This window comes from Mauremys reevesii, linkage group 7 (genome assembly GCF_016161935.1).
Source record: "Mauremys reevesii isolate NIE-2019 linkage group 7, ASM1616193v1, whole genome shotgun sequence".
Lineage (NCBI taxonomy): Eukaryota > Metazoa > Chordata > Testudines > Geoemydidae > Mauremys > Mauremys reevesii.
This window is the reverse complement of record NC_052629.1, coordinates 117,626,185-117,652,246: the sequence shown is the minus strand read 5'-3', so window position 1 is coordinate 117,652,246 and position 26,062 is coordinate 117,626,185. Positions and strand designations below refer to the sequence as shown.

Genomic DNA, 26,062 nt, shown 5'->3' with positions numbered 1-26,062 from the left:
AAGGACATTTTTTAATACGAGGGCAATCAGCTTTTGTCTATTCACAACAAGAATAATAAAAGCAGGGAAGCTGGGCCTACTCCTTATTTAGAAAGGTGTGTCAATTTTTAGAAAGTGTCAGTTCTAAGAATGAGAAGTACTATTGGAAGTAATTTACTCAAATAGCTAAAAATAGTTTAACTCTTTTGGCTACACCTTGTCAAAACTGGTAAAGATTTAATAATTTTTTTCTTCTAAGTTCCATATTTAAAAATATTTCAGCCAGCTTTAATTTTAATGTTTAAAATGGTTGTAAATACAACCACATTTTGCAAGACATGTTCATGTCACAGTGTTTTCGGGGTGTATGGTCTTCAAGTTCTTTCTACTTATACATCTCTAAAAGCTGGGATGGGAGATTTAAGAAGAGAAAGGGAGGTATGTGTCAAATAAAATAGATTTCAGATCCATTTGAGTTAATTTGTGCACAAATGACACACTCTCTCTCTTTCACACACACACCTTTTGTACCTATTATGGTAACAGAAACAGCTCTTTTAATTGACAAAATAATACCACACAATCTTATATTTTTGTCTCTCTTTCTTATGGTCACATTGTCCTAAATTCCCATTGACATACTGCAGCACAAGTTATCTTTATATTTTTATTAATAAATACCTTGAGAGCATCAATGATAACCAAACATAAGTCACCAATCCAGAACATCAGTGGGCTTTTGACTGAACTATTGTGCATAGTAACCGCTAATCCACTGCAAATATAAACATGAAAAATACTTTGTTTTCATGCATAGATGTTCATTTAATTTAATTACATTGTCTTTCCATATTTTGTAAACAAAGTGAATTAACCCTCCTGCAATACTTAATATCCGTTTAGCAGATCAATAAAAATGAATATTAAATAAAGGAGGAAACATACAATGCTTATTTTACTCTACTGCCCGCAGGTTTTAATATAAGATTCAGTAAATGTATATGGGTTCTAAAATTTAATTTAAAATCATCATGGTTCTCCTTAAAGGATATTCTTTTGTAGATGTGGGTGTTCAAAGGCAAGCAGAGAACAACTCCTTTGACCACCAAAAAATGTCCAAGTGTAGGAAGGAGTGTTGGCATTATTTTAACATCAACACATAAACCAAAAAAAATCATCACTGTACATCAAGTTCTGTACATTAATGAGTATTTATACAAATACCATCCACCAAATATTGGCTTCTAAGGACAGTTCTAAAATAAGAGTGATTCACTTGGGATAATCTAACTTCCAGCAAGGCTAGTACTTAAAAGGGACATTTTAGATTACTCTGAACATCCACATAGAGCACATGTTTTACATGGTGTGCAGAATTCTCTCACTGTATGTGCAGATTAATGAGGCTTAAATTAAGTGGTAAAATGAAGCTTGAACAACATAGTCTGTGGTGTAGTTACATCAGCAACTGCAAGTTCCTGGCCATCCACAAGCCCCAACTCTGAAATAGGAAAAAAAAAAAAAAAGTTGTATGCAATAGATGTATGCTTAATTTAAAAAAACAACAACTGAGTTACAGTTCTACAAAGGCTTAAACAAAACTATCAGAATTCAGTTATATGTAATTCATTAGCTATAACAACCTCAGTGTTAATTCAACCAAGATGACTAGCAGAAGATATTTGTTAAGAATAAAAGACAAATTAAGTTTCACAGCATCCTTTGCTGACTCAAATATTTTTTCTAATAACATCTGCCCAAATAATGAATGCTATTAAAGGAGTTAGTGCTCATCCCCAAAATAATTTTAAGGACATGGCTGACTGTATGAAAAGGAGTTAACCATATTCTACTGCAGGAATTAGTGAGTGAGGAGGTGGGTTATTACCCTCTTATAGGTTTTTAGTATCAGTGTTTGTGAATTAGAAGAGAATAGAAAATGAAGAGCAGCGGAACAGGAAGAGTGGAGGGAATGTAAGGAGAAGAGGTAACCGAGAAAAATTCTCTACTCCCTCTGTCTTCTGCAATTTGGTTTTTCTTTCTATAGAAGCACACAGCTAACTGCATTGAAAATCCTGTTCTGTAGTAGGTAATCCCTACAGTTCCTCCTCCAAAAAAATCCCAATTAGGGGAGATGAATGGGGAATAATAATCCCAGATACAAATAAATCAAATCCACTTGTTTCAAGACAATCCAGCAATCTGCATATTTGCACATATCTTAAAATGACTTCATCAGATACAAACCTAGTTCTCTAAAATTAGTCACATACTAACTTTATTGAATTTATATGTAATTTAAAAGATTTGTTGTTTAAAGTGCTCCTATTATTGCAAAATGTGTAATATGTTCTACAGAGGCATTAAACAAAACAGCACTAAAACTGAGTAATCATATCTCTGATTTATATGCATGTCTTGATATTCTGCGTGACTCAATTAGGCAATACCTTTCAGTGTCTTAGAAAGATTTGGCCTTGTTCGTTCTTCAATTGAAGCTACCGTCTGTAAAATAAAACATGTTTTTAAATTAAACCAAGCCAAACTTAAATGAAAATAAGTTAACTAAGCAAAAGCAAACAGGTACTGATCACCTGTAAATAGAGTGTTTTATTCCCCCCATACACAGTTGCTGTGATTGCTGGAGATTTCATTTGCCTGTATGAAAAACATGAAAGTAAAATATGAGAGCTATCAGGATAAAATGCAGTTTGAAAAATCAAATTTCAACATGCTGCAAACTTCAAATTTCTAAAAACTAATCAAAGAAATCAGAATAGTTGAACACTTACAATGAAGAGTTATTTGTCAAATAATCCAAGACCTCCTGCAGTTTTGCTGATGAAGGGAACTCTATATTTTGAGGGAGTTGGCTGCAGGCAGGACAATTCTCCTACCAAAAAAAAAAGTGTAATAATCAAGCTTATACTAATAGACTTTTTCAAATATACTTATATCAGTACCAGTAATGATTCAAAATGTATATATTCGCTAATACAATTATTTGCAAAATTTATAAACGCGTGGATCTAGCAAAATTAATACTTCTGTGAAGATTAAGTACCCAATCCAATGCTCTGTGAAGTCAATGGGAACCTTTTCATCAACTTCAAAGGGCTTTGAATCAGGTTGTTAGTCACCAACGTACAACAATATAAATAAAAAGGTACAGTCAATCTGTATTCGGTTTGGTTTAAAGTTTAGGGTTAATCCTGTATGTTACTGAATTAACTATGTTGTCCTAACCTCTTAATGCCAACAGTTGCTGTTGTGTCCTTAAGGCTATGTACTTTGTTCTGTGAATTATGATTCTTGATGTCAGAGGGTTAATATTTCCTTGATCCTGCTTTCCAGGCTCAGCTACTGTTTTCCTCCAGCTATATTAGCAAAAGCAATTGCCAGAGTTAGGGATTTAGTCACCTGGCTCACCTTTCTAGACAGGGATCGCTACTTTAAACACTGGATGCAGCAACAACATTAACACAAATAGCTGGTGGAGAATCCTTTCTGCATGTGGAACTTCTTCCCCCAGTCATTGGGAAATTTTAGCCCAACATACATAAATATTTCTTAAATAAGGTGTCAGTATTTTGTATTTATTTTATGATGGGCTTTGGTAATTTGGTGTGTGACAGGTGGATCCCAGGCCTACCCCAACTATCAAATGCTCCTTTTTCTAAACAGTTGCCTGGCTGTTTGGTGCTAGCAGAGTAACATCTGGAGGACCAATGGAAATTTTTTTCCCAAAATAACAGCAGTGCCCAGAGTTGTTTAGTACACTTGCCGTATCTCAGACATCTGATATACCCCCAGATCAGCAACAACTGACCTTAATTTATTCCCCTGGAAAGCTGAAGTCTAGCTGCTCTCTATCGATCTAAGCAGATCACTGTCTACGAGGCCAACCCTCCCCCCAAAAATATCCTGTATACTCATCAGGCTACTCCTCCATGGGAAAGTAGTCAGACATACCGTTACTTCTATTTTTAAATAGAACTTGGGAGATATTTAGATACTACACTGGTGGGGACCAGACATTGAATTTTAAGTTCAGCAAATAAGTAAGTAGCTGCTATTGCAACAGGTGCTATAAAAATCAGGAAACAACCCAGCCAGACCAAGAGGTTCTTCTGTAATAGGACTAACCTTTCTTTCTGCTTCAAATGTATATGTGTATAATCCATCTACATCATTGAACACCAAGTAGTTATTAAGAGGAATGTATGCACTGCAATGAGAAATGTGTTAGTGTTTATTCAAATAAGTTTGTTGAAAATATTTATATTAAAAACAACAAATTACCTTGTTGCTATTTTAAAAACTTCAGTGGCGCATACAGCTGGAAAAGGGAAAAAAAACAGTTGCTTTGTTCTCAATCTCAGAATATACACAACCACACAATCAAAATGCCTACAGATTGAAAGGTTTCTCAGAGACTTAGCTGGTAGTACTACACACTAATATGTGGTGGACTTGGTACTCATCTGAGACAGTCTTGGAGATCTGCACTGTACTTTTTATCTCTACATTTTTGAGGTGTCAGTGCAACCTCCAAAACTTTTGCTTACTCTTAAGTCACATAAAGTACTCAGAATTATGCAAGATCATGTGTAGCTGCCATGTAGAGAAAATGGGATAATAAAAGGAAAAGTTAGCTAACTAGAAAACCCCTAAGCTACCCACTCTCACCCTCCAGTCTTCAACAGCTACCTCATGAAAAAGCTCACTACCCCTAATGGATGGGCAAAGTGAGGGAAACTTGTACTCAGATGCCTGGGAACCTTCTAATGAAAGCCAAAGATTGTCCTTTCGGCATTACTGTACCTGCAATGACTGCATTTGTAGAAGCTACAGCTGGAATGATCCGCTTAACCACCCCTACAAAGACAAGACATACAGCATTAAGCCTTTTCCAAAATAGTTTCCCCATATAAAGGACTATGTTACCCAAAAATTGTGGTTGTTTTGACTGCAGTATATTATACCCTAAATCACTTTACACACTTTCCTATACTGTGCATTTCTATAGCGCCTATCACTGTAGTATCTAAATGCTGTTGAAATACCTTGGTATTTTTCTTGGTATTTATTGTTGCCATTTGCAAAAGGTTACTGTCCACACACACTCAACGAAATGTTAACTACTGCTCTTTCTTACCTTGAGTAAGTCTGTATGTAACACCCTTAATATGGAACTGTGATGCTCTTTCTAAAGATTGTTGGTAAATCCATTGTATATGATCAGGGTCATCTCCATCCAAAGGAACATTCTCTACAGGAAAATTAAAGATATACAGACAAGTTTATCTAAATTCATGACGACTCTTCAACATCTACTTTTTTTGTCTACAAAGTCTATATTTGTTTTAATCCACTAGTCTTGCTGAGATATTAGCACGGTTTTGGAGGTGATGTTGGCAAAACAATTTAGATGTTAAAACTGATTTCCATACATTTTATGAGCACTGGTGCATAAAATTTATAAAATCTGCATTGATGGCCATGACAGGGTGCATAGGGGAGTCGTGGGCAGGGAACTACATTGTGCGGTGGGGGTGGGGGGGAATAGAACAAGGAAGGCTGGAGTGAACAGAAAGGGGAAAAAAACCTATGCGGGAAGAGGGATCTGGTCTGGGGAGGATAAGGAATCCATTTACTGGCCTGGAGAGAAATCTCTCAATCCAGTCTATTCTATATGGCCAATTCCTGCCGGGGCATTGCCAGGAGACAGTGTATCTTGTGGGGGCCGGGGGGGGGGGGGGGGGGGGGGGGTGTACATCAGGTAGTTACATTAGATTGCTTCTCAATGATGGGCATTACATGAAGATAAGATTGTCTGATTTTTGTTTATTCTGTGGATAGTGGCCAGGGGGCAGAGTTAATGTTAACTAACCTTAACTGCACATTTTCACACTCCCCAATATTAATTTTAAAGTAAAAGTCTTACTTTAAATGTACAGTTTTGTTGCTGGAGGGGAGAAAAAAAAACCCTGCATGTTCTCAAGAGTTGAGACCATATAATATATTTAAGGGCGATGTTAAGATTAGTAGACCAAATATTAGAACTACTTTTTGCATCTCTCTTCAAACCCCTTGAAAGTCTCAATACTGTTTTTCCCCCCAAGAAGTATGCAAATATCAGCAATCATAGTCAAACGTAGCAGCAAAGTTATAGGTCTACACAAGGGAAAAGTTCAGCAAAAATATTTAAGCTTTCAAGGATTTATTATGAACAGTAAATAAAAGCCTGTTTTAAAAATTATGAGATACTTTGACTGTGATATAGTATTAAACTCATTAAAATAATCTAAACCATTCAAAGTCAGTAAACCACTGTCACAAACTAAGTTTACTATTACTGTAATAAGCAGTGAAAACCATTACAAGCTACCATAACATGAATCAGTACTGTATCAATTAATTCAGCATAATAAAAGGGCCTCTCTCAATGGAACCATTTACAAAACAGACAAATTCAGTCTGAAATTATACATCTGTGTATTTCTATATTAGCAATAGACAGTTTCATTACTGGCTTCTAACAATCACGTCTGTTCTTTTTTCTGCTGATGGCAGTTATGGATTAGTAAAAAAGAATAAGCAATGTGTGATGAACAAGAGATCAATAACTGTTTATTCAACATGATTAATCTATTGTTTTCTTTCTAATGCAGTTGTAAAATATTTGCTTCAGGCTGAAAACTGACACACAGGATTTTAATCCAAGAGTGAAATTTGGCTAGTGGTTGTTGGTAAGATAAAGTGCAAAATTAAAAACAAACAGTTTACTGACTCAAAGTATGATTTTACACCTCTTACTTTGCAGCGTTTTGATTATTTAAAAGTCACATTAGTTCATTGATTAAAAAAATAAAATAAAATGCAGTGTACTGATTACCTCCAAAAGGATGTTCCTTGGGCCACTGCAATATCCTGACATATTCAATACAATGTTCTGGCAGCCTGGGCATAGATGCAATAGTACACATGGGAAAATTGATCTGATAAGGAAAGATCATAAAATGATTTAACATATCCTGTGAGGGAGAGGAGAGGAAGGAGAATGGAGAAGTGGCAGAAATGGAATACACAGGGGAAAAAAAATCAATGATTTTAGTTACCTGAGGTGGATAAAGTTCAAGTGTGCATTCAATACAAGCTGTCATTCCAGGAATAATCACACGAGCGTTTCCTTTAAAACCTTCTGTTCCTCCATCTATCAAAGGTATGATGGAACTTGGCTCTAACATGCCATCTTCATAGTTTAAAAATGACATCTGTTAAAATTACAAGTTTGTACAAGTTGCATAAAAAATTATACCAAATCCAAAAAGTTCCTTTGAAAACATCTATTACTTAAAGATATAACACAATGTGGCATGCTAAGAAATATTCAGTATTGTAATTATAAAAATCTATACATCCTCCCACTTTCATATTTGTTATTAGATATATAAGGCTTAAACCTCAAATTCATTTCTCATAGAATGTTGTTCCTACAGTCAAGTAGAACAGCAATGTTGTTAAACCTGCAGAAATTAAAAAAAAAAAAATGCACCCACCATTATGTCTGACCAAAATACAAACTAGCCTGTTATTTATGCTTAGATATAAATATGTCATATGTACTGTATACTGTACAGACGTCAAGGGAATATACAGACCAAGATTCCTTATAAATCCCATAAACTGTATTATGCCTAAATATTTAGCACTTTACATCTGCAAGGTGCAATAAAACATTAGCCAGCCCACCCTCTCAAAACATATGCGGAGGTAGATGAGGAAACAGTCATAGAAAGCTTACATATAGTAGGTGACTGACCCATTTTAAGATTAAACATAACAGCTAAGCATTTCTAGTACTGTTTGTTTCTGAGAGAGTTCACTGTTTGTTCACAATTCAATCTGATTTGATTAAGTAGATATAATATGCCCACACTGAATTCTCTCCATTACTGTCAAGATCCATAGAATCACAGGTCTTTTTAAGCAAGTGCTGTTTAATAAGGAAGATGGCTATAACTATGGACACAAACAGGCTTTCACCTACAACAATTCCAGTTTTGTCGCCTTTGTTTACAAGGAACCACACTCTGCTTAGAAGTCTATATTGCAGACATCTAGAAGAATACACTGCAAATTCACATAATGCAATTTCATCAGTTGACTAGTTGTTGCTCGGCTCCCTATTTTCCAACTCCTCACAAGCCAAACATCCATCAACAGTACAATGTCCAGCATCTATTCAAGGATCCTGCTGAAGCCGTGAAGTACATGCAAGGATCACATATGTAAATTAGGTATCCTCTCAGACGACATGGACATTTTAAGGAGTGGTATTCGTAATGCTATATTACAATCTGCTGCTGGAAAAATCAGTTTCAGACATTTGAGCAAGAATCCCAGCTCAAACCCACATTCATGCCTAGCTCAGATGGCTGCCATCTTTTATTGACCGAGAAATATTTTTGGACTATGACATGTCCAATCACTTGTGAAACAGAGTTGTGCAAGAAACCAGCGATGAGGAACAGTGGCTAGAACACCTCTAATGAAGGAGACGTACGTACGTGTGTGTGTGTGTGTGTGTCTCTCTCTCTCAGGAGCTCATACCAACACACAAGTTCCAATCCACTCAAAAAGAAATCCACTTTCCTTGTGGAAGCTGGCAACTGCGGGAACCATTGCTCACTGGGACACGTGGGATTTGGAAAGTCCACAAAAGGGGGCTTGTGTGCTGGAGGTGTGTATCACAGAAGATAAGTTTTACTGGGGAATGTGATCAACATAAATGTCCCCAACATAATTTCTTGAGATAGCTTTCACTGACTGCATTAGAGCTGTAGATGGCACCATTCTGTGCCCACTCAAGCAACGTAAGAGGATATTAACTGAAAAAAGCTACTGGCCTCATGCTAACACAAGCCCTGGTGGATCATACAAGCATTAGGCTGGCCTGACAAAGTACAATTGAGCTAATTCTGAAGAATTCTAGACTGCTCTGAAATGTACAAAAATCCAGTCTTTTTGCCCTACACCACAGACCATAATCGTGGCTAGCTTATGAAAGCTTACCATGATTACTACATAGTGACAGGTGTTATTTCAACTACTTGGTTCAGCAAAGCCAGAACGGCTGCAACTTTAAGGCAAGATGGAAACATCTTCTGAAGAGAAATTACACTGCTACTGATTAGGTCATCTGCTCACTTATTTTGCATTTATGAAAGCAAAAGGGAAATGTTCACTAGTGAGTGGATAGAGCAGGCAGATGCAGATTTGGCATTTCACCAGCCAGACCTGGATGCTTTGGTTAAGGATATCATAAACGCTGCCAGCAAGCAACATGCTAATATTAGGGATGCCCTCTGCCAGTATTTTGCAAATGAAGCAAATGGGAATGACAGTGCTGATAGTTATAATCACAGTCAATTTACTTCTTACACTAGTAACAGTTATTCAATGCTTTTTGATGGTGAGCTTGATAGGGGATATAACTCCACTAAATCACTTGTATGTGAAACAAAATCATCTCACACAATATGTATTTTAAAACAAGTTTTATTCAACTATAAAAACTGAACAAGTGCAAGGGAAAAGACAACAATCGTGTTTGCACAGTGTCCAAGGTCAGACATCACAATAACAAATACGGGTGGGAAGAAGGAAGTGGGCAGGTAATAGACCTACAGATAGTGATGCTGGAGACTGGCTGAGGTCTAGGCTGTCACAGCTGTTCTGTTGGAAGGCAAGCCAGGAAGTGAGAAACTGAGAGTAGGCATTCCAGGGCAAGGGGAACACTCATGAAAGCATCACTGCTAGAAGGGTATCTGCTGGAACAAGCCTGGTGGTAGACACAGTCAGGCTGAGAATGTTAGGCATTCATTTTTTTTAAAAGGCTCACCCTATTCCCCATCATCTGGTACATTGCCATGGAATGTTATTCTATCACCAGCCAGTTTATTTCCTTTTCATGTTCCATATAGTTTTGCAGTCTCTGATCCTTCTCCTACTCTGTCAGATTTCTACACTCTAAGCTGTTCTCAATAAACAACTAAATTTGTCAAGATCACTTCTTCTGTCATCTCCTCTTCTTGGGCTCCAGCAATCAGGCTCCCTCTGTAACTCAGGGAAGCTATCAATCCTTGATCTCTTCTTATGAAGGTTGTTGAGCTGATCTTAACATTACACTCCTTTGTTCTTGCTAATATATGCATCTCCTCCCCCTTCTAATAGCAACTTTTGAAAAAGAAATGAAAAGCAGCAGGGTTAAACAGGGATATTTAATTTCTCTTAATCTTAATCTGTCTCACTTGCAACTGCCCACCACTAATAGGGAGAACTAAAATTTGAAATAAGCGTCCTTTTTGCAAGAATAGAGGTAACTTTTGCACTTTTGTGAGAATAAGGGGGTGTTCAATTTAGCATAAAGTCTTACACACATTTACTGTTAAATACGCTGGTGAACGCTGTGGTTCTGTAGATTCTGAAATCAAAGGCCCTAGGTTACCTCAATACAATTTGTATTCGTTTTTCAAGTTATCAGTGCCGAAACCCTGGTTTAGGGAGGGGTCATGAAAGGCTAGTTTGCTAACAACCTCATTGCTGAGCTACAGGAGTGAACAACCAAGCATTTCACTACTCTAACACCCAGAGATTGGAAAAAGACTGTAGCTAAGATAAACTGTTATCAGCACTAGTTACATGATCTGGTCCTATTGGACAGAGATTCGACTGATCCACTCAGGTCACTGATGTCTACTAGCTACAAAGTACAGTAAGTGGATTTGGATTTAATACCATCAATGGGTATTTGAAACTTTTACATTTTAATATCTTTTTCATGCTGCTTTAGTGCTATTATATGGGGCACAGTACTCAATGGGAAGCATGGGGTCACTGGAATTTCTATGCTTAAAGGTGGCCAATCTGACAACATAAGATGGAGTTGTTGTAGCCATGTTGGTCCCAGGATATTAGAGAGACAAGGTAGGTGAGGTAATATCTTATTAAACCAAATTCTAGGTCCAATAAAAGATATTACTTCAACCAACTTGTTTCTCTACCAGCAGAAAGAAAGGCAGGCTCTGGCTACAAGAATGATGGTGGGGGAGGGGACTGTGAAGGGCAGCATGCACCATCACATTTTGGGGGGGAAAAGGGAAGAAAAATATCAATCTTTTGGCCAAACAGCACTCATAGGAGGGGCTCAACACTCTGCTCTCTTGCTCCCCATGGCTGTGGAAAGAGTGAAGACTTTCAGCCCTAATGGCTGCAGCATCCGTCCGCACAACAGCAATGAATCACTAACATATGGACCTCATTTCTCTCAACTCAAGCATACAGCTAAGTTATAAATAAACACTACAACTTACCTGGAGAGTCTGCTCCTTCCTCTATTCCAACACTGTTAGCTGGGATCTACAACAGCAGATCCATAAAGTCCAGGTTCATGACCTGCCAGTCCAATTTCTGCTTATCAATTCACTTCTCCTGCCCCACCAGGATGCCTCTCTGTTGTTCAATGACATGGGAGGCTCAGTGAATGCCTTGGCCCAAGACTATGTTTTAACATGTTGTAGATGGGGAAAGATTTGCCTTCCTTCCATAGACATTCGTGTGTTGTTCTGGATCCAAATGAACCACACTTTCACGCTCTTAATTTTATCCCAGTACTGCTTTGCATTATGCCTTATTCCAAGCTTGACCAGATGCTGTGACATGTGGCATAAACAAAAGTGCCCTGGAATGAGAATCAGCTCAGAATGGATCCCCTCATCACTCCAGATATTGAGAACAGCCCTAACACATTTGGCTCAGTCACACAATCATAGGAAACTGGTGCTGAAGGAATTTCCAAACCAAATGCAGAAGCTAGCACAAGAACATAATGATTGCACAGAAGTGAATGATTACAAAGTTCATGTTTTGTTATGGCAGATGAATGTAGAACATTATATACAAGTATAAAACTTCATGTAGGATTGCCATGGTATGCACTGAGCATGGGACACAAATGCCAAGGAGTCCTTGTCTAGAGAGATCACTGAAGGATGAGCAAGAGAACTGTGGAATTGTGTTGGGAGGACTAATTAACTAGTGCAGGTGTAAACATCTCAGGTTTACACATGCAATGAAATGGTGCTGTTAAAGGCTCATATAATGCACTGGATTTGGTGCTATTAGCCTCATACTGGGATAGCTTGCTAAATTCTAAGGGGTATGGCTGCAGACACACTATTATACATTTGCCAAGTGCCATAATTTGTTCTGAGGTCTGGAGAGGTTAAGTGAGTTATCAAAATGTTACACAGCAAGTCAGTGGTAGAGGCAGGACTGAAATTTAGGAAACCTTGGTTCCCAGTCCCATGCTCAAGTCCACTAGACCTTGCTGCCTCCTGTCAGGGTATTATCTTAACTCAAGAGAGTCCCATATTAACAAAGAATTAGCTTTTTGGGACCAAATCCTGCTTGCTGTACACAACTGTGATAAGTCGTGTTTACAAAGAGCAGGAAGTGCCCTTAGTGTATTATTTTTACCTGGTACCACTAAAATGGCATTGGAAAAAAAATCACAGTTGTCTCACTCATGTACTATTAAGTGCATAGTCCCCAAAATAAAGTGTCAGAAGGTTTTGCTGCTGTTTTTTTAAAGAATTTAAGAATAAGATCCAAAGTAATACAAGATAAATATAAAAAACTCACAGGAGCAAGAAAATTCAAAGAAATAGCGACATCTCTATCTTTAATTCATCCCACTGAGTCAATGAATTAACACTAACAGCAAGGAATAAAGTGGTGAGTAGTAACAGAAAAACAGTTTAACCTGAATTCCCTTATTTATATCAGTTTAAAATTAGATCCTGCTTTTATTTGTTTTGAAGTGAATGTAATGCTCACTAAAAGTGTTGGATTGACAGCCTGGAAGACAGAATTCTGTTTATTCACAGAACACATTAGCACAGGCAGCAACAAGGCAAACTTCTTCCTATTCTAGCACTAGAAAAGGTTCAGAAAAGAGCAACTAAAATGATTAGGGGTTTAGAGAGGGTCCCATATGAGGAAAGATTAAAGAGGCTAGGACTCTTCAGTTTGGAAAAGAGAAGACTAAGGGGACATGATAGAGGTATATAAAATCATGAGTGATGTTGAGAAAGTGGATGGACCTTCTCCATGCTGCCTGTCACTGTATCTCAACTCTGGCCTAAAGGGACCAGTTCTAGGTGTGAAAAGAGAGAGTGAAGTCTCCATGCTCATTTAACCCTTGGCCTTTCAGAATGCAAAAAACAGGGCCAAACTAGTGCCAATTATACTGGTGGATTTTGTGATGCAGACAGCTGTCCAGCAGGAACTGGAACTCATTACATATAAGCCACTCAAGAAAAAAGTATGAGCTGGCTTCAGTGGCATTAAAATCCATTTATAGTTTACATTTAAACTGACATTTTTCACAAAATGTAATTGAGTGGTATACATTTCATCACGATTCACAAGGAGTTAGAGGTTTAATGTCATACATCAAAATGAAAATATACTCAAATATGAAATATAATGGAAAATGTATGTCTTTACCATTATCTTAACCAGTTTCACAATTCCATTTTAACCCCCTTTGTTCCATACTACTGCTATATGTTGCATAAAGCTGTTTAAATTTAGGTATCTATACTAAAATGATAATGATTAACTTTAGAAAGATTAAAATAAAGTTTTTACCAGCATGCCATTTATCCATCTTCTTGCAATTATAGAGTCCAGACCACATACAATAATATGAAATTCTAGAAGAAAAAAATTTAAAATTTCAGTGTGTTTTCCTTTAAATAATCAATACATTTTATTCACACAAAAGGAATGAAGTTAACTTAGCTGTGCTATGTAGTTTATAAGAAAGTTTCACTTTAACAGTTCTGGCTTTAAGTGAATAGTATTTTCTGCTCACTCGAAACAAACAATAAAAAGTGAACACCTCTACTGACTTAACAAAAAAATGGCAACCATCAACAACTACAGTGCTTTCCCAAAGCACAAGTGGAGAATTTGTATATTTGCAAATGCTACTTACGCCGATAGAAAGTTTCATCCATATCCTGAATTTTTTTAAAATGTCTGAATGTATATGCAGTAAAGGAATCATATTATGGTAATTAGTACTTTTATAGTATTATAACCAAATATAGGTTAACAAACACAAAATCAGTAAATCAAAAGACCTAATGATGTATCATTATCACTTTATATCAGACGTGGGCAAAGTACGGCCCGCGGGCCAGCTACCCACCCCATAGCTCCCAGCCGGGGAACCTAATCCCTGGCCCCTCCCCTGCAGCCATGCCGCCGTGCGGGCCATGCTCTGGCCCGCCACTCCCGCTGGGCAGCATGGGGAGTGCAGCTGGCTCTGGCCGGGTGTCGCGGCTGCGAGCTCCTGCTGCTGTTAAGGGGGAAGGGAGCAGGGGGTCCTGGGGGGCAGTCAGGGAGAAGGGGATGTTTGGATGGGGTGGAGGTTCTGGGGGGGCAGTCAAGGGATGGGGAACAGGGAGGGTTGGGAGTGAGAGTCCCGGGGGGCCTGTCGGGGGTAGGGATGTGGATCGGGGTCGGGAGGGAAGGATAAGGGTGGGATCCCGGGGAAGTTAGGGGTGCGGGGTCCGGGGAGGGTCAGGGAACGAGGAGCAGAGGGCAGTTGGATAGGGGTGGGAGTCCTGGCGGGAGGGGGCGGTCAGGATACAAGGAGCAGAGGGGGTTGGAGGTTCTGAGGGGGGCAGTCAGGGGGCGGGAGGGGGCAGGGGCCAGGCTGTTTGGGGAGGCACAGCCTTCCCTACCGGGCCCTCCATACAGTTGCGCAACCCCGATGTGACCCTCAAGCCAAAAAGTTTGCCCACCCCTGCTTTATATAGTACCCTATTAATATTTATATTAAAGTAGTGATCAGTAGCCTCACAATTCCTGGAAATTTTTGGACTGAAGTTGGACCATAAAATCACCGGCTATGAAGACAACAATAGTAGCCCCTCTGGAGAGTGCTGTCTAGTCTCTTCACCCTCATATTCCTCTGAAGGTGATGATGAGCATGATCTGAGCTTAAGTGCATAGGAGAGCTGTGAAAGAAAGTGAACCTGGAGGAGACCTCAGACAGCAATGAGGTTGAATTGGGAGTCCTACCAAAGTAAGAGATACATGAAAAAGGGAGCAGGGAAGAATTCCCTGGTGAAAACCAAAGAAGAAGAAAGATTAAAAGAGGAGGAGACAAGAGTCTGAACAAGACAAATCAGACCGGTGAATAAAACTGTGGCACACAGGGACAGGCTGGACAGAGATGACATCACTTTAGGTCCATGAGTCAATGCTGGTGCAATGCTGGTCACAGTGCCAAGAGCAGCCGTAGTCTACAAAGGTCCACAACAACACAGAAAAGACTCAACTACCTTAACTTGAATAATAAAAATATTTGAGAAAACATTAAGCTTTCCAAAAAGGGGGCCGGTGGGAGTAACAATGGATTCTGCCAAGTTTCAGCTTGCTGCCTATTTAGATCAGAAGAAACTGAGTTGTGGGTAGAGGTGCGTCCCTTTACACACCCTGACCAGAGTGCACAAGGATATAGTTAGGTGCTGGTGTAACAACACATATGGCTATCTATCTATAACTGGTGGGCCCAGGAGGTTCCATGCTGGTATAGCTCCTTTTACATTTTTCAAACGTATTTCATTCTAGTTGATGAATAGGTTTGTATGTATCACAGATTGTTAGATAATGTTTTCACCCCTCAGCCACGAGGCTGAGAAGGGATGAAAAAACACCAATACATACACCAAAGCTACTTCTGTGCCCATGCACACTTCTGTTGTTCTAGAAGATAATGCCACAGTGGGACAGAACCTAAGCCATCAGTCCAATTAGTAAGCTACTTGTTAAACAAATGAAAAGAAATGAAGTTAGATTCTTTAAAATTAAATAGAATCATAGAAACATAGAACTTAAGATCAGAAGCGACCATTATGATCATCTAGTCTGACCTCCCGCAAGATGCAGGCCACAAAAGCTGACCCACCCGCTCCTGAAATAATTTTCTCCCTTGCCTCAGATGTTGAAGTCCCCAAATCCTGATTTAAAGACTTCAAGTAGCAGATAATCCTCCAGCAAGCGACCCCTGCCCCATGCTGCGGAGGAAGGCGAAAAACCTCCAGGGCCACTGCCAATCTACCCTGGAGGAAAATTCCTTCCCGACCCCAAATATGGCGATCAGCTGAACCCCGAGCATGTGGGCAAGACTCTCGAGCCAGACACTCAGGAAAAAGACTTTCAATATCCCAACATTGACCCTCAGTACTAATTACCAGTGGTAAATAGGCTGACAACCTACAGCAATCTTAAAAACACAATTAATTTCAATGGCTATTACTTCTCTAAAAGGATACGGTACAACTGCACAATTAGGAATTCGGTTGTTTAGAAATTCTGCTGCAACCTCTGCTTTAGGTCGTCCAACATCTTTGGGTCTGCAAAAAAAAGGGGGAGGGCTTTTAAAATTCTTATTCTAATAGCAAATCATTAACCTTTGAGAATTCATGTCTTACAAATGATTTACACATGATGAAATATTACTGTAGGAGAATCTAACAACAGATACTATTACGGCGTATTTCTATCATTTGTTAAATGGTTTTTACTTATAAGCTTCAGATATGAGACTAAACACATTTAAAGATCTTCGTAACAGCTGCTGATACAAAATATTTGAAAAACTGGTGGATATTTTATTTTATTAGGAAGGAAAGTGTTACTTGTGAAGCTGATACTTTAATATGTATAAATTCTTCTATAGTATTACTTATTCCATTACCTTAGGCATCAGTGAATTAATTGATACTTATGTATTACTTGTTAACAGCTTTATTCTGTTTAATTAAAAAAGAAAAGTACCATACTTGTACCCAATAGGAAACTCCTTTTTGTATGCTGTTTAACAATACATAATTTGATTTCTACTCTCAATTCGTCATATGCAACTTCCACCAAGAGCAACTGAGGACAGAACTAACAAAATGTATTCCCCCCCCCCATAACTAGAGGGGTCTTAATGGGCCACTTCACCTCGAATGGTCCTTTGAAGCGTTCACTACTTATGCTAAACAATCTGTTCCACCTTGTATTTAGCTATGGCAGTCTGAGTACATTTCCCTGACCTGAAGAAGACATCTGTGTAAGCTTTGAAAGCCCCTCTCTCTCTCTCTAGAACTGACAAAACACATTAGGATAGCTTTTCTAAATATCTCAGAACCAAGATGTAACTTAATTTGTTTCATTTAATTTGCTCTAGACATTGATCAAGACTACAACAATATTTCAACCAGAACTTTGTTCAGCAAATTGTACAATTAATTTGAGAAGCTCACTGCAAGTCTTTAGGCACTATACACATTAACGTTGTCTATATTTTCTACCATGCCAGCTATGGCCATAATTGATTAGATTTTATTTTATTTTTTAATCTTGGAAAGCCACCAGATTTCCTCATAGAAATTAGAGATGAAAGACTTCTCTAGCTATGTGCTCCAGTCTCTCCCTCAGCCAATTCAAGATTCTTTTCTACAGGACATGTTCTAGTAATTTACTTGTCTGTATAGAGGATGTTGGGATTTTCTTGACGGCACACTTCCAAACAATAACTTTTATACTTTTTAAATATTATTCAAAATTTATCTATGCCTGCAATAAGGTATTTAAGAAAGCATTCAAAATTGTCAATTGGCAAGATTAAGATGCTTGCTATAGAGGCTAATATTTACAATAATTATAATCTTGCATATATTAACCAACATCTTTTAAGAGATGAGGGACTCTAATCTCCACTCAATGTCTTGCATCTTTTGTAGCCATTGAAACCTGTGAAAATTGAGTTCAACCTGGTTGTAAAACACTACCAGATCAGAACAGTAAGAATTTTAGATTCACTTTGCATAGGTGCAATACACTACAAAAAGTGCAAGGCAGTACAGAATCAGGCTCCCGGCTTAGCTAAGAATGAGCATTCCCTTGATATGAAAAGTTAGTTAGCAATGTTGATGACATACTACTGGCCTAATCAGACACACAATCTAATACATATGCCTTTTGCTTAGAAATCTAAGAATATTTAAATGATGAAAATATCACTTACCGAAACAAAAATTGCCTATTCAGATTAGAAACATCTATAGTATCCATGTCAATAACATGGATTTGTCTAAAACCAGACAATGCCTGTGGAAATAAAGTAAGGCTTGTAAGAGGAAGTGAGATATTTATAGCTCATCAATAAAACATTCCAAGTACTAAAGGGTTCATAAAAAGCCAGCATCTGAAGGAATCTATAAATGTGTTCAACTCCATACACAGATTGGCAAATGGACATAAACAACATGGAAGCTGTTGACTTTTTTCCCTGCAATAAACAAACATTCTAGTGTGAAACTATTGTTGTACGTAAAGTAAATAAGGTTTTTAAAATGTTTAAGAAGCTTAATTTAAAATTAAATTAAAATGCAGACCCACCCCCGGACCGGTGGCCAGGATCCGGGCAGTGTAAGCGCCACTAAAAATCAGCTCACGTGTCGCCTTCGACACATGTGCCATAGGTTGCCTAACCCTGTGTTAGATTAACAAAAAAAGTGCAAGATGTCACAGATATAGCCTTAGTATTACAGAATACACTGGCTATGTCTACACTAGCACTTTTGTCAGTCTGGCGTGAAAACACATACCCCTGACCAACATAAGTTTTACTGACAGAAGCACCGACATAGCTACTGCCACTCAAGTTTAATGATGCTGACAGGAGAGCTGTCTCCCATCGGCATAGAGCAGTTACATGGGAGACCGCTGCAGCTGTGCTGCTATAAGGTACAACTGTGCCGCTGTAAGGTCTCTAGTGTAGACATAGCCTAATACTTCATGCTTTAGGGACTGTTCACTTTAAAATTGGTTTTGCACGAGTACTATGAGAAAATATCTGAAATATTAAGTGTTGTAATGCTTATGTGCTAAGTCACAGGACATTATAATGCATATTACATGTATTTTATGTAAGTAATAAATTTGAATTTAAGTGCAGTCATTTTCTGGTTAAAATACTTATTACAAAAACTGGTATTTGGTAAAACTGGGTTAAATACATTAGAAATGGTCAAAAAACATTTTGAATTTAGAACACTATTAAGATGAAGGAGACAGTCACACTTAGTTGGTGTTGTTTTGTTTAAGCCCATCTGACTGCAGTACAAGGAAGATGGTAATATGCTGATTTACAGTGTGAATGGTACCCGCACAACCACAGGGGACAGATTTTTTTAAATAAAGGTCAGACTTTGAAAAAGAGTAAACTCTGCAGAACTATCTTAATCTACTTATCCCTCACCTACATGGTTCTAAAATGTTCAGGCAGAAAGTTAAAAGTATTTACAATTTCAATGGAGTTAACAACCATTTCTGAGTTAAGATAAATGCAGATGGGGGCTTTCCATGTCTGTGCTCAAATCACAGCTGACAATAACCATGAAGAACTTATAGTCAATACTGAAGTACAAACAGCAGTGCAAAATCACCTCATTATTTGACACAACTCAGCAGGCTTAATCTCTCTGCCCCTTAATCTCTCTGCCCAATCCTGTCGCTAGGCCAGCCCATCCTCAGTAATGACAAATGGTATTAAAGCACAAGAATGTCTACACAATTATTGTGGGGCTGATCCAATAGTTTAATGATAGTGCCCTGACACTACCACGCAGGAGACATGTCTGAACTGCAGTAAAAAGAATTGAAATGCTATGGAGAAAAGCACACTGCCTCAGAGGAAGAAAATGCCTTCTGTTATTGAACAGTGACCCTCCTGCCATAATTATTTCAGTTCGGTCCCATAAACCAGCAAGGATACTGGCTGCAACATGGCCTCTCAAAAATGAGCAACTATCAAGCAGAATAGGTAAAATCTGAAGAATCTGACAAAGAACCTTGTCCTCCAATTTCTTATAGGAATAATATTCAATATTTTCACACATATGAAACATTTATTATTTGATATCCAAAAATGAACACCATATTATATGTTTTAAGGCTAATAATGATGTATTCAAAGCAGTAATTAAACAGAAATCAAAATCTATTTTTTTTAAAGTAAAAGCATGTGTTCTTAGGCAGCAGTAGTAAGTGAGAATTTAACATTAGTTATCTGAGTGCTGCATGTTCATCTTGTTTCATTGGATGATGCTCAGTTGTCGTTTTAAGTTCATCCAAAAGTCTAAAGAAAATTAAGTTAGATTTTAAATAGAATCATCAGTATTTATTTAACATACTTAAATTGTGTTTTATATCAGCTGACTATTTCACTTGCTACAGTGAATTTGATTTGAGATTAACTTGAAACTATAGCTCCTCTTCTGATCCGTGAAAGAGGCTTTTCAGAGCAAAGAAACTGGCAGGACAACACGTAAGCTACCATCTTGCAAACACTTACACAAGAATGATATGACAGAGAACAAAAACAATCAAAGTGAATTAATAATCTCCTGAGGAAAGGAGTAGGATTCCAAGAAAAAGATGAAAATCAGAGTAATTACCAGATTTTTCAGGAGTTCACATCCTAATCCTCCTGCTCCAATAACTAGAACTTTACATGTGTTTAACAAAAAGTCGAGAGGCTATAAAGAATGAAAAAGGATATTAATATGTTGAACAGGAGAAAACTAAGATTTCCCCATTGCATCACAAAACGTATGATTAACTTACAACTTCTAAGCACCTAATAAACTTTTATTTGATCTTGGACTTTACCAGTTGTTTGGTCCACACATTTCTTATACCTTGACTAACTTTAGTAAAAGATGTCTGCTGATTTCAATATTTCCTTCATTTTTCCTATTTTATTTTGCTTGTGAAATAAGCAACTTGCCCGCCATCTTCCCTTAAAATAATTTATTTAAAGATATTACGGTGCCTTTCTCCCACTGCCACACAATACAAAATGAAAGTAAACCCAGAGACAGAAAATATTGCTGGCCTAAAAGGTAGTGAAATACTTGCAGCATTGGATAATTCTCTCTGTGGACTATTCCACCAGATATTTATCTTGAACTGGAAACTGATGGAACAGTACACTAAAGCTAAAAAGGAATAAAACAAATATTCTTGATAACAAACAAGAATAAATAAATGAAATGCACTGAAAAAAGGAGAGAGAAAAACAAAAATAAATGAAAAACAAAAAGCCACTTAAGTTTTTGTTTTGTTTTTAACATAAAGCCAGAGTGCATTTAAAATATAGATGCCAAAAGCACAGGCTAAGAATCCAGAATAAAAATGGAAAGTAGGAAAAGGAAGAAAAAAGGTAAGAATTTTTATAAAGTGAAAAATCAATGTAGGAAAAGAATGAGAAATTATCAGGTGAAAAGGAACTAGGAAACTGTTCATAAAGAAAAAAGTAGGAGGGATTCAGAGAGGAGGAAACAAAAAGTAGTGGGCAAAAAGCAAAATAAATCAAAGGATTCACTTATTTTGCTATTTATTTTTTAATTTTTTTGTAATTGCCAAGGCTACCTTATACATATCAGAATTGATATGAGTGTGACACATGAACTCATAGCAACACTTCAAATATTTATCCCACCTTCAAATATTATGGATTTTTGCTCATTCCCATTAAAAACATCCTCCCTTCCCAATACAGTAGAACCTCAGGAATTCCAAACACCAGAGTTACGAACTGACCAGAACCATACATCTCATTTGGAACTGGAAGTACACAATCAGGCAGCAGCAGAGACAACAAAAAAAACAACAACAAAAAAAGCCTAAATAATTACAGTACTGTGTTAAACGTAAACTACTAAAAAATAAAGGGAAACTAAAAAAAAGATTTGACAAGGTAATTAAACTGTTTCTGTGCCTGTTTCATTTAAATTAAGATGGCTAAAAGCACCCTTTTTCTTCTGAATTTTAAAGTTTCAAAACTGTATTAAGTCAATGTTCAGTTGTAAACTTTTGAAAGAATCATAACATTTTGTTCAGAATTACGAACATTTCAGAGTTATGAACAACCTTCATTTCCGGGGTGTTCGTAACTCTGAGGTTCTACAGTACTGTGACTACTTACGTTTAGCTTAATTCCTTGTTTATCTGGGAGATAATTCCTTACTGCACCCAAAATTATTTAAAACCAGTAGAAAGTTACTATTTTCCAGTTGAAATTTCAGGAAATAGTCCACTTGCACTGTACAATTTATGTACATATTACTATGAAAGCTTGTAGCTCACAACAAAGTGTAAAAATATAGAAGTTTATTTACAACACTGTGCTTTATTCTAAAATCATACGATTCAATTGATTCACTTTAAACACACACATGCATTTTTAGTTATCTTGCATTGCTGGATGGTACACCAATAAATGTGTTCACAGTAGTTTGCAACACAACACTACAAATATTTGTATTTAAAATAAATGTTTCTCACTTGAGTGCCTGGCTCGAAATCAGGGTGTGTGAATGGTCCAGATCGCTCGAGGAACTTCTTTACATGGTTCCAGCGACCTTCCCAGTCTCCAGTGTCCCCACACCCACCATCAACAGCCATTCTGCACAGAACATAGTAAATTCAGCTGCAAAAATCAGTAAAGAAAATGCCATACCTCTACAGCTTGTTTTCCATCAGTTGTGCTAAAAGAAAACCAAACTATGGTCTAATCCTGAAAACATGTCCACATCCGTTAACTTTACTCCAGTTCTGGTTAAGCAAACGTGTAAACATTTGCAGGACTGTGGCAGCTGGAGAGTATTTTCGAAATAGAGTAACTACACACCAAAGTCAAAGACAAATAGACACTTGAAAATAATCTGGCTAATTACCTACAATCAGCTAAAGGTGACCTGGAAAGAAAAAGTGAGTGCACTCTTTTGTTGTGTGTTTGTTTCTGATGTACAAAGAATGCCTGAAGGAGTTTTTTTTCTCAGCTCTTTTCCTTAGAAATATCAGGAATGTCAATTCCTGTATTCCTTTTCTTTGTCGGACTTCTTAGATAATCAGATAGGCATATGAGACGTTCTTAGCACTTAGCAGCGGTGGAGTATTAATAGTTTTCCTTCCATGCATTTTAAACAGGCATTAACAAAAATGCCAACTGTCAGAATAAAAGTAATTTCTTCTCAATTAATGAGGTGCCACTTTCATTGCACCTATTTGACAGTTAAGCATAGGGTATTCCAGGGCAGACAATCTGAAATTCCAATATAAGTATTTTTAAAATTATTTGTATTGGTAATTTTCTTTTAAGCTTTAAGGAATTCTTTTACATCATAAAGCAAAAAGAGGCCATAACCCATTTTTCCTACCTTTGCAGGTCACTTTTAGTAGTTCATAATTAAATTAATTTTAATTTTACATCTCAAAATATCTTGTTGGAATACTTCAGAACCAGCATATTCACTTCAATATTGCTTTTAATTTCAGATCACTTGTCTCTTTTAAATTAATCTATACACGGAACAAATAATCTTTCGCTGAAAGAACACATCTATTTAAAAATTTAGTTCAACTCAGCCTCTATAATTCCTGTTCAGTGTTAGCAAGAGCTGCATAAATTAAAAAAAACAACCCTAAAACTGGATTTGTTTGAATATTTCACAAGCTGTCAATATTTTGACTATTTTTAGACAGTGGGCTGAAATCATCCCTGGGGGTAACTATCTAATTCTACGAAGTTATACCAGCAGCAAAGAGTCCTGTGGCACCTTATAGACTAACAGACGTATTGGAGCATGAGCTTTCGTGGGTGAATTTCCACTACATGAATCCGACGAAGTGGGTATTCACCCACGAAAGCTCATGCTCCAATACGTCTGTTAGTCTATAAGGTGCCACAGGACTCTTTGCTGCTTTTACAGATCCAGACTAACACGGCTACCCCTCTGATACTTGAAGTTATACCAGTTACTAATTTATGAAGAGCTTAATAATAAGTACTACAGCACAAAGATCTCTTTTGTAATTGAAACTTGCTTCACTTTCTTCTGCAATATGTACAATTCACGCTCTCCTCTCTGACTCTTGGATCTATGGATCCTCCTGTTGTACGTTGATTCTTAGGGTGCATGGCTACTAAAGAAATGCAAATCTCATAGATGTTTTTAACTCATTTTAGTTGCACCACAAACATTAATCTGTATCCTATGTAGTGTAATTTTAAAGTTCTGCTACAAATAAGTGTAACGCTGTGCTTGGTGGCGTTAAGAACTGATTTTCTGTGCTGTTTACATAGAGTCTAAATGTATCCATTATCCAACTGTACTTTTTGGAGGGAGTGGGGAGATGACTACATTTTGCTCAATTTACAGTTAACTGTATTCAGTAAGATCTGGTTTCGAGTTAGACATTTTGGAGACCTGCCAAATCTGTTGTTTGAAGTGAGTTTTTTCTGTTCATTTTTAAAGCCTTCATTTTTACAGCACTATGGCATTAGTCAGTCTCTGTGTAATTAAATTTTTATTAAGGATCTTACAATATATTTCAATTAACTGTTTCAATTTCTCATTTTTAATTTTCAATGTCATTTTAATTGTCACTGTATCACAGTCCTTATGGTGTCCCAGGTCCCACACTCTTTCCTTCTCCCTCCCAGTTCCCAAAGCTCCATGCTTCTGAGGGGACGTGTCATCAGCATGCATCCAATATGCCCAAGAACCTCTGTGACCCCATCCCAAACATACACATGCAATGCCTGTGAGCCTACCTCCCAAGATAAGTAGCTAGGTCTGTTTTGTGATCTTTAGGGAGAGGGTTGCAAGCAGAGGAAAGGATACAGTTTGAGGGTCCCCACGTGTTATATCTTGGGGAGTGAGGGGAGGTGCATAGAGTCTGGGGTTTTAATAAGCAAAGGCAGCTCTTCTGTAGCCTGGATCTTTAATTCTCAGCAGCCAAAAACAGCCACCACCTCAGGCCTCTGCCCAGCAGCATAGCATCTCCCAGCACTGCCAAGCCATACTCATGCCAAGCTTCCAGCACCCCAAGCACCAGCCCCCTCTCCACAGGAGATTCCTCTTCTCCAATCCATTACCCAAGCCCCTTAACACCCAGGAGCCCACACTAACCCACCCCATAGCTCCACCTCCTGCCAGCCTGCTTCGCACTGCCCCACCCCACAGCTCCAGTTCCCCCAACCCCACACCAGCCCACACTAACCCTCCTGCCCCCAGGCACCGCACCCGCCAGCTCCACCCTACCCGACCTCGCACGAACCCCCCACAGCTCCAGCCTCGCACTAACCGCCCGCCAGTAGCTGCCTTATCGCCCCGGGCGGCCCCGCGCCGGGCAGGCCTGACGCTAACCCAGCAGCCCGGCCCTGCGCTACGCTCCCCCCGAGGCCCCGCCACCGCACTAGGCCCCGCAGCCCGGCCCCACACTAACCCATCCGCCAGCAGCTCCTCTATCCTCCTTCTTTTCTTCTCCCTAAAAGAGAGAGAATAAAAGAAGGGTCAGTCTCGCGCTACCGAGCCCGGGGGGGAGGGAGCCCGGGGCCCACCGAGCCCCGAGGGGAGGGGGAAACCACACACACAGCTACTTACGGCTCCTCACCATCCGCCATATTTCCCCCTGCTTCCCACAATGCCCCGCTGCCAAACCGCCGCGGGCCGAGCCGGCCAACGGCACCGCCGCGCCTCTATGGGCGCAGTTCAGCTAGAGCGCCAAGACGGGGGGAGGCCATAGAGAGCAGCTGGGAGGATAGAGCGCCCCACCCGGCGTGCTCCGGAGGGGCTACGTGATGGAGGGAGGGAGGGAGGGAGCGCGCGCATGACACGTGGTTCCAGGACAGGACGAGTGTAGAACTAATCTCCATAGCAACAACGTAGCGAATGGACCCCGCCTCCAGGGACTCCACAACCTTAACCTGCCCCATAGAACTCATCCCTCTAGCAACAGTGCAGGGTATAGTTCCCTATAGCTCACCACAGAGCCAGCATCCAGGGCCAAAGTCCCAGCACATCTCACTGTATTGCCAAACTGTGGGGCATAGGCCCCCCAAAACATCCCTCCTCTGTAGAGTTCACTCCATAATACC

General features: G+C 38.7%; 1 protein-coding gene across 4 annotated transcripts; it reads right to left on the bottom strand.

Moving 5' to 3' along the window:
• Nucleotides 1-632: 632 nt before the first annotated feature.
• Nucleotides 633-25,722, bottom strand: UBA3 (ubiquitin like modifier activating enzyme 3). 4 transcript variants are annotated; one of them, XM_039546455.1, is made up of 18 exons: nt 25,569-25,722; nt 25,411-25,452; nt 22,465-22,585; nt 20,574-20,654; nt 18,140-18,222; nt 16,398-16,478; nt 14,048-14,091; nt 13,699-13,763; nt 7,101-7,256; nt 6,878-6,980; nt 5,138-5,251; nt 4,804-4,857; nt 4,282-4,318; nt 4,126-4,207; nt 2,772-2,872; nt 2,574-2,637; nt 2,430-2,484; nt 633-1,480 (listed from the first exon to the last, which is right to left on the bottom strand). In XM_039546455.1, exons 1-18 carry the CDS (start codon nt 25,586-25,588, stop codon nt 1,392-1,394), a joined length of 1,392 nt encoding a protein of 463 aa, XP_039402389.1. In that variant the 5' UTR covers nt 25,589-25,722; the 3' UTR covers nt 633-1,391. The 4 variants fall into 4 exon arrangements, with proteins under 4 accessions (XP_039402389.1, XP_039402391.1, XP_039402390.1 ...); XM_039546457.1 differs by having other exon boundaries at nt 22,465-22,609; nt 25,569-25,583; XM_039546456.1 differs by lacking the exon at nt 25,411-25,452 and having other exon boundaries at nt 25,569-25,712.
• Between the last annotated feature and the right edge of the window lie 340 nt (nt 25,723-26,062).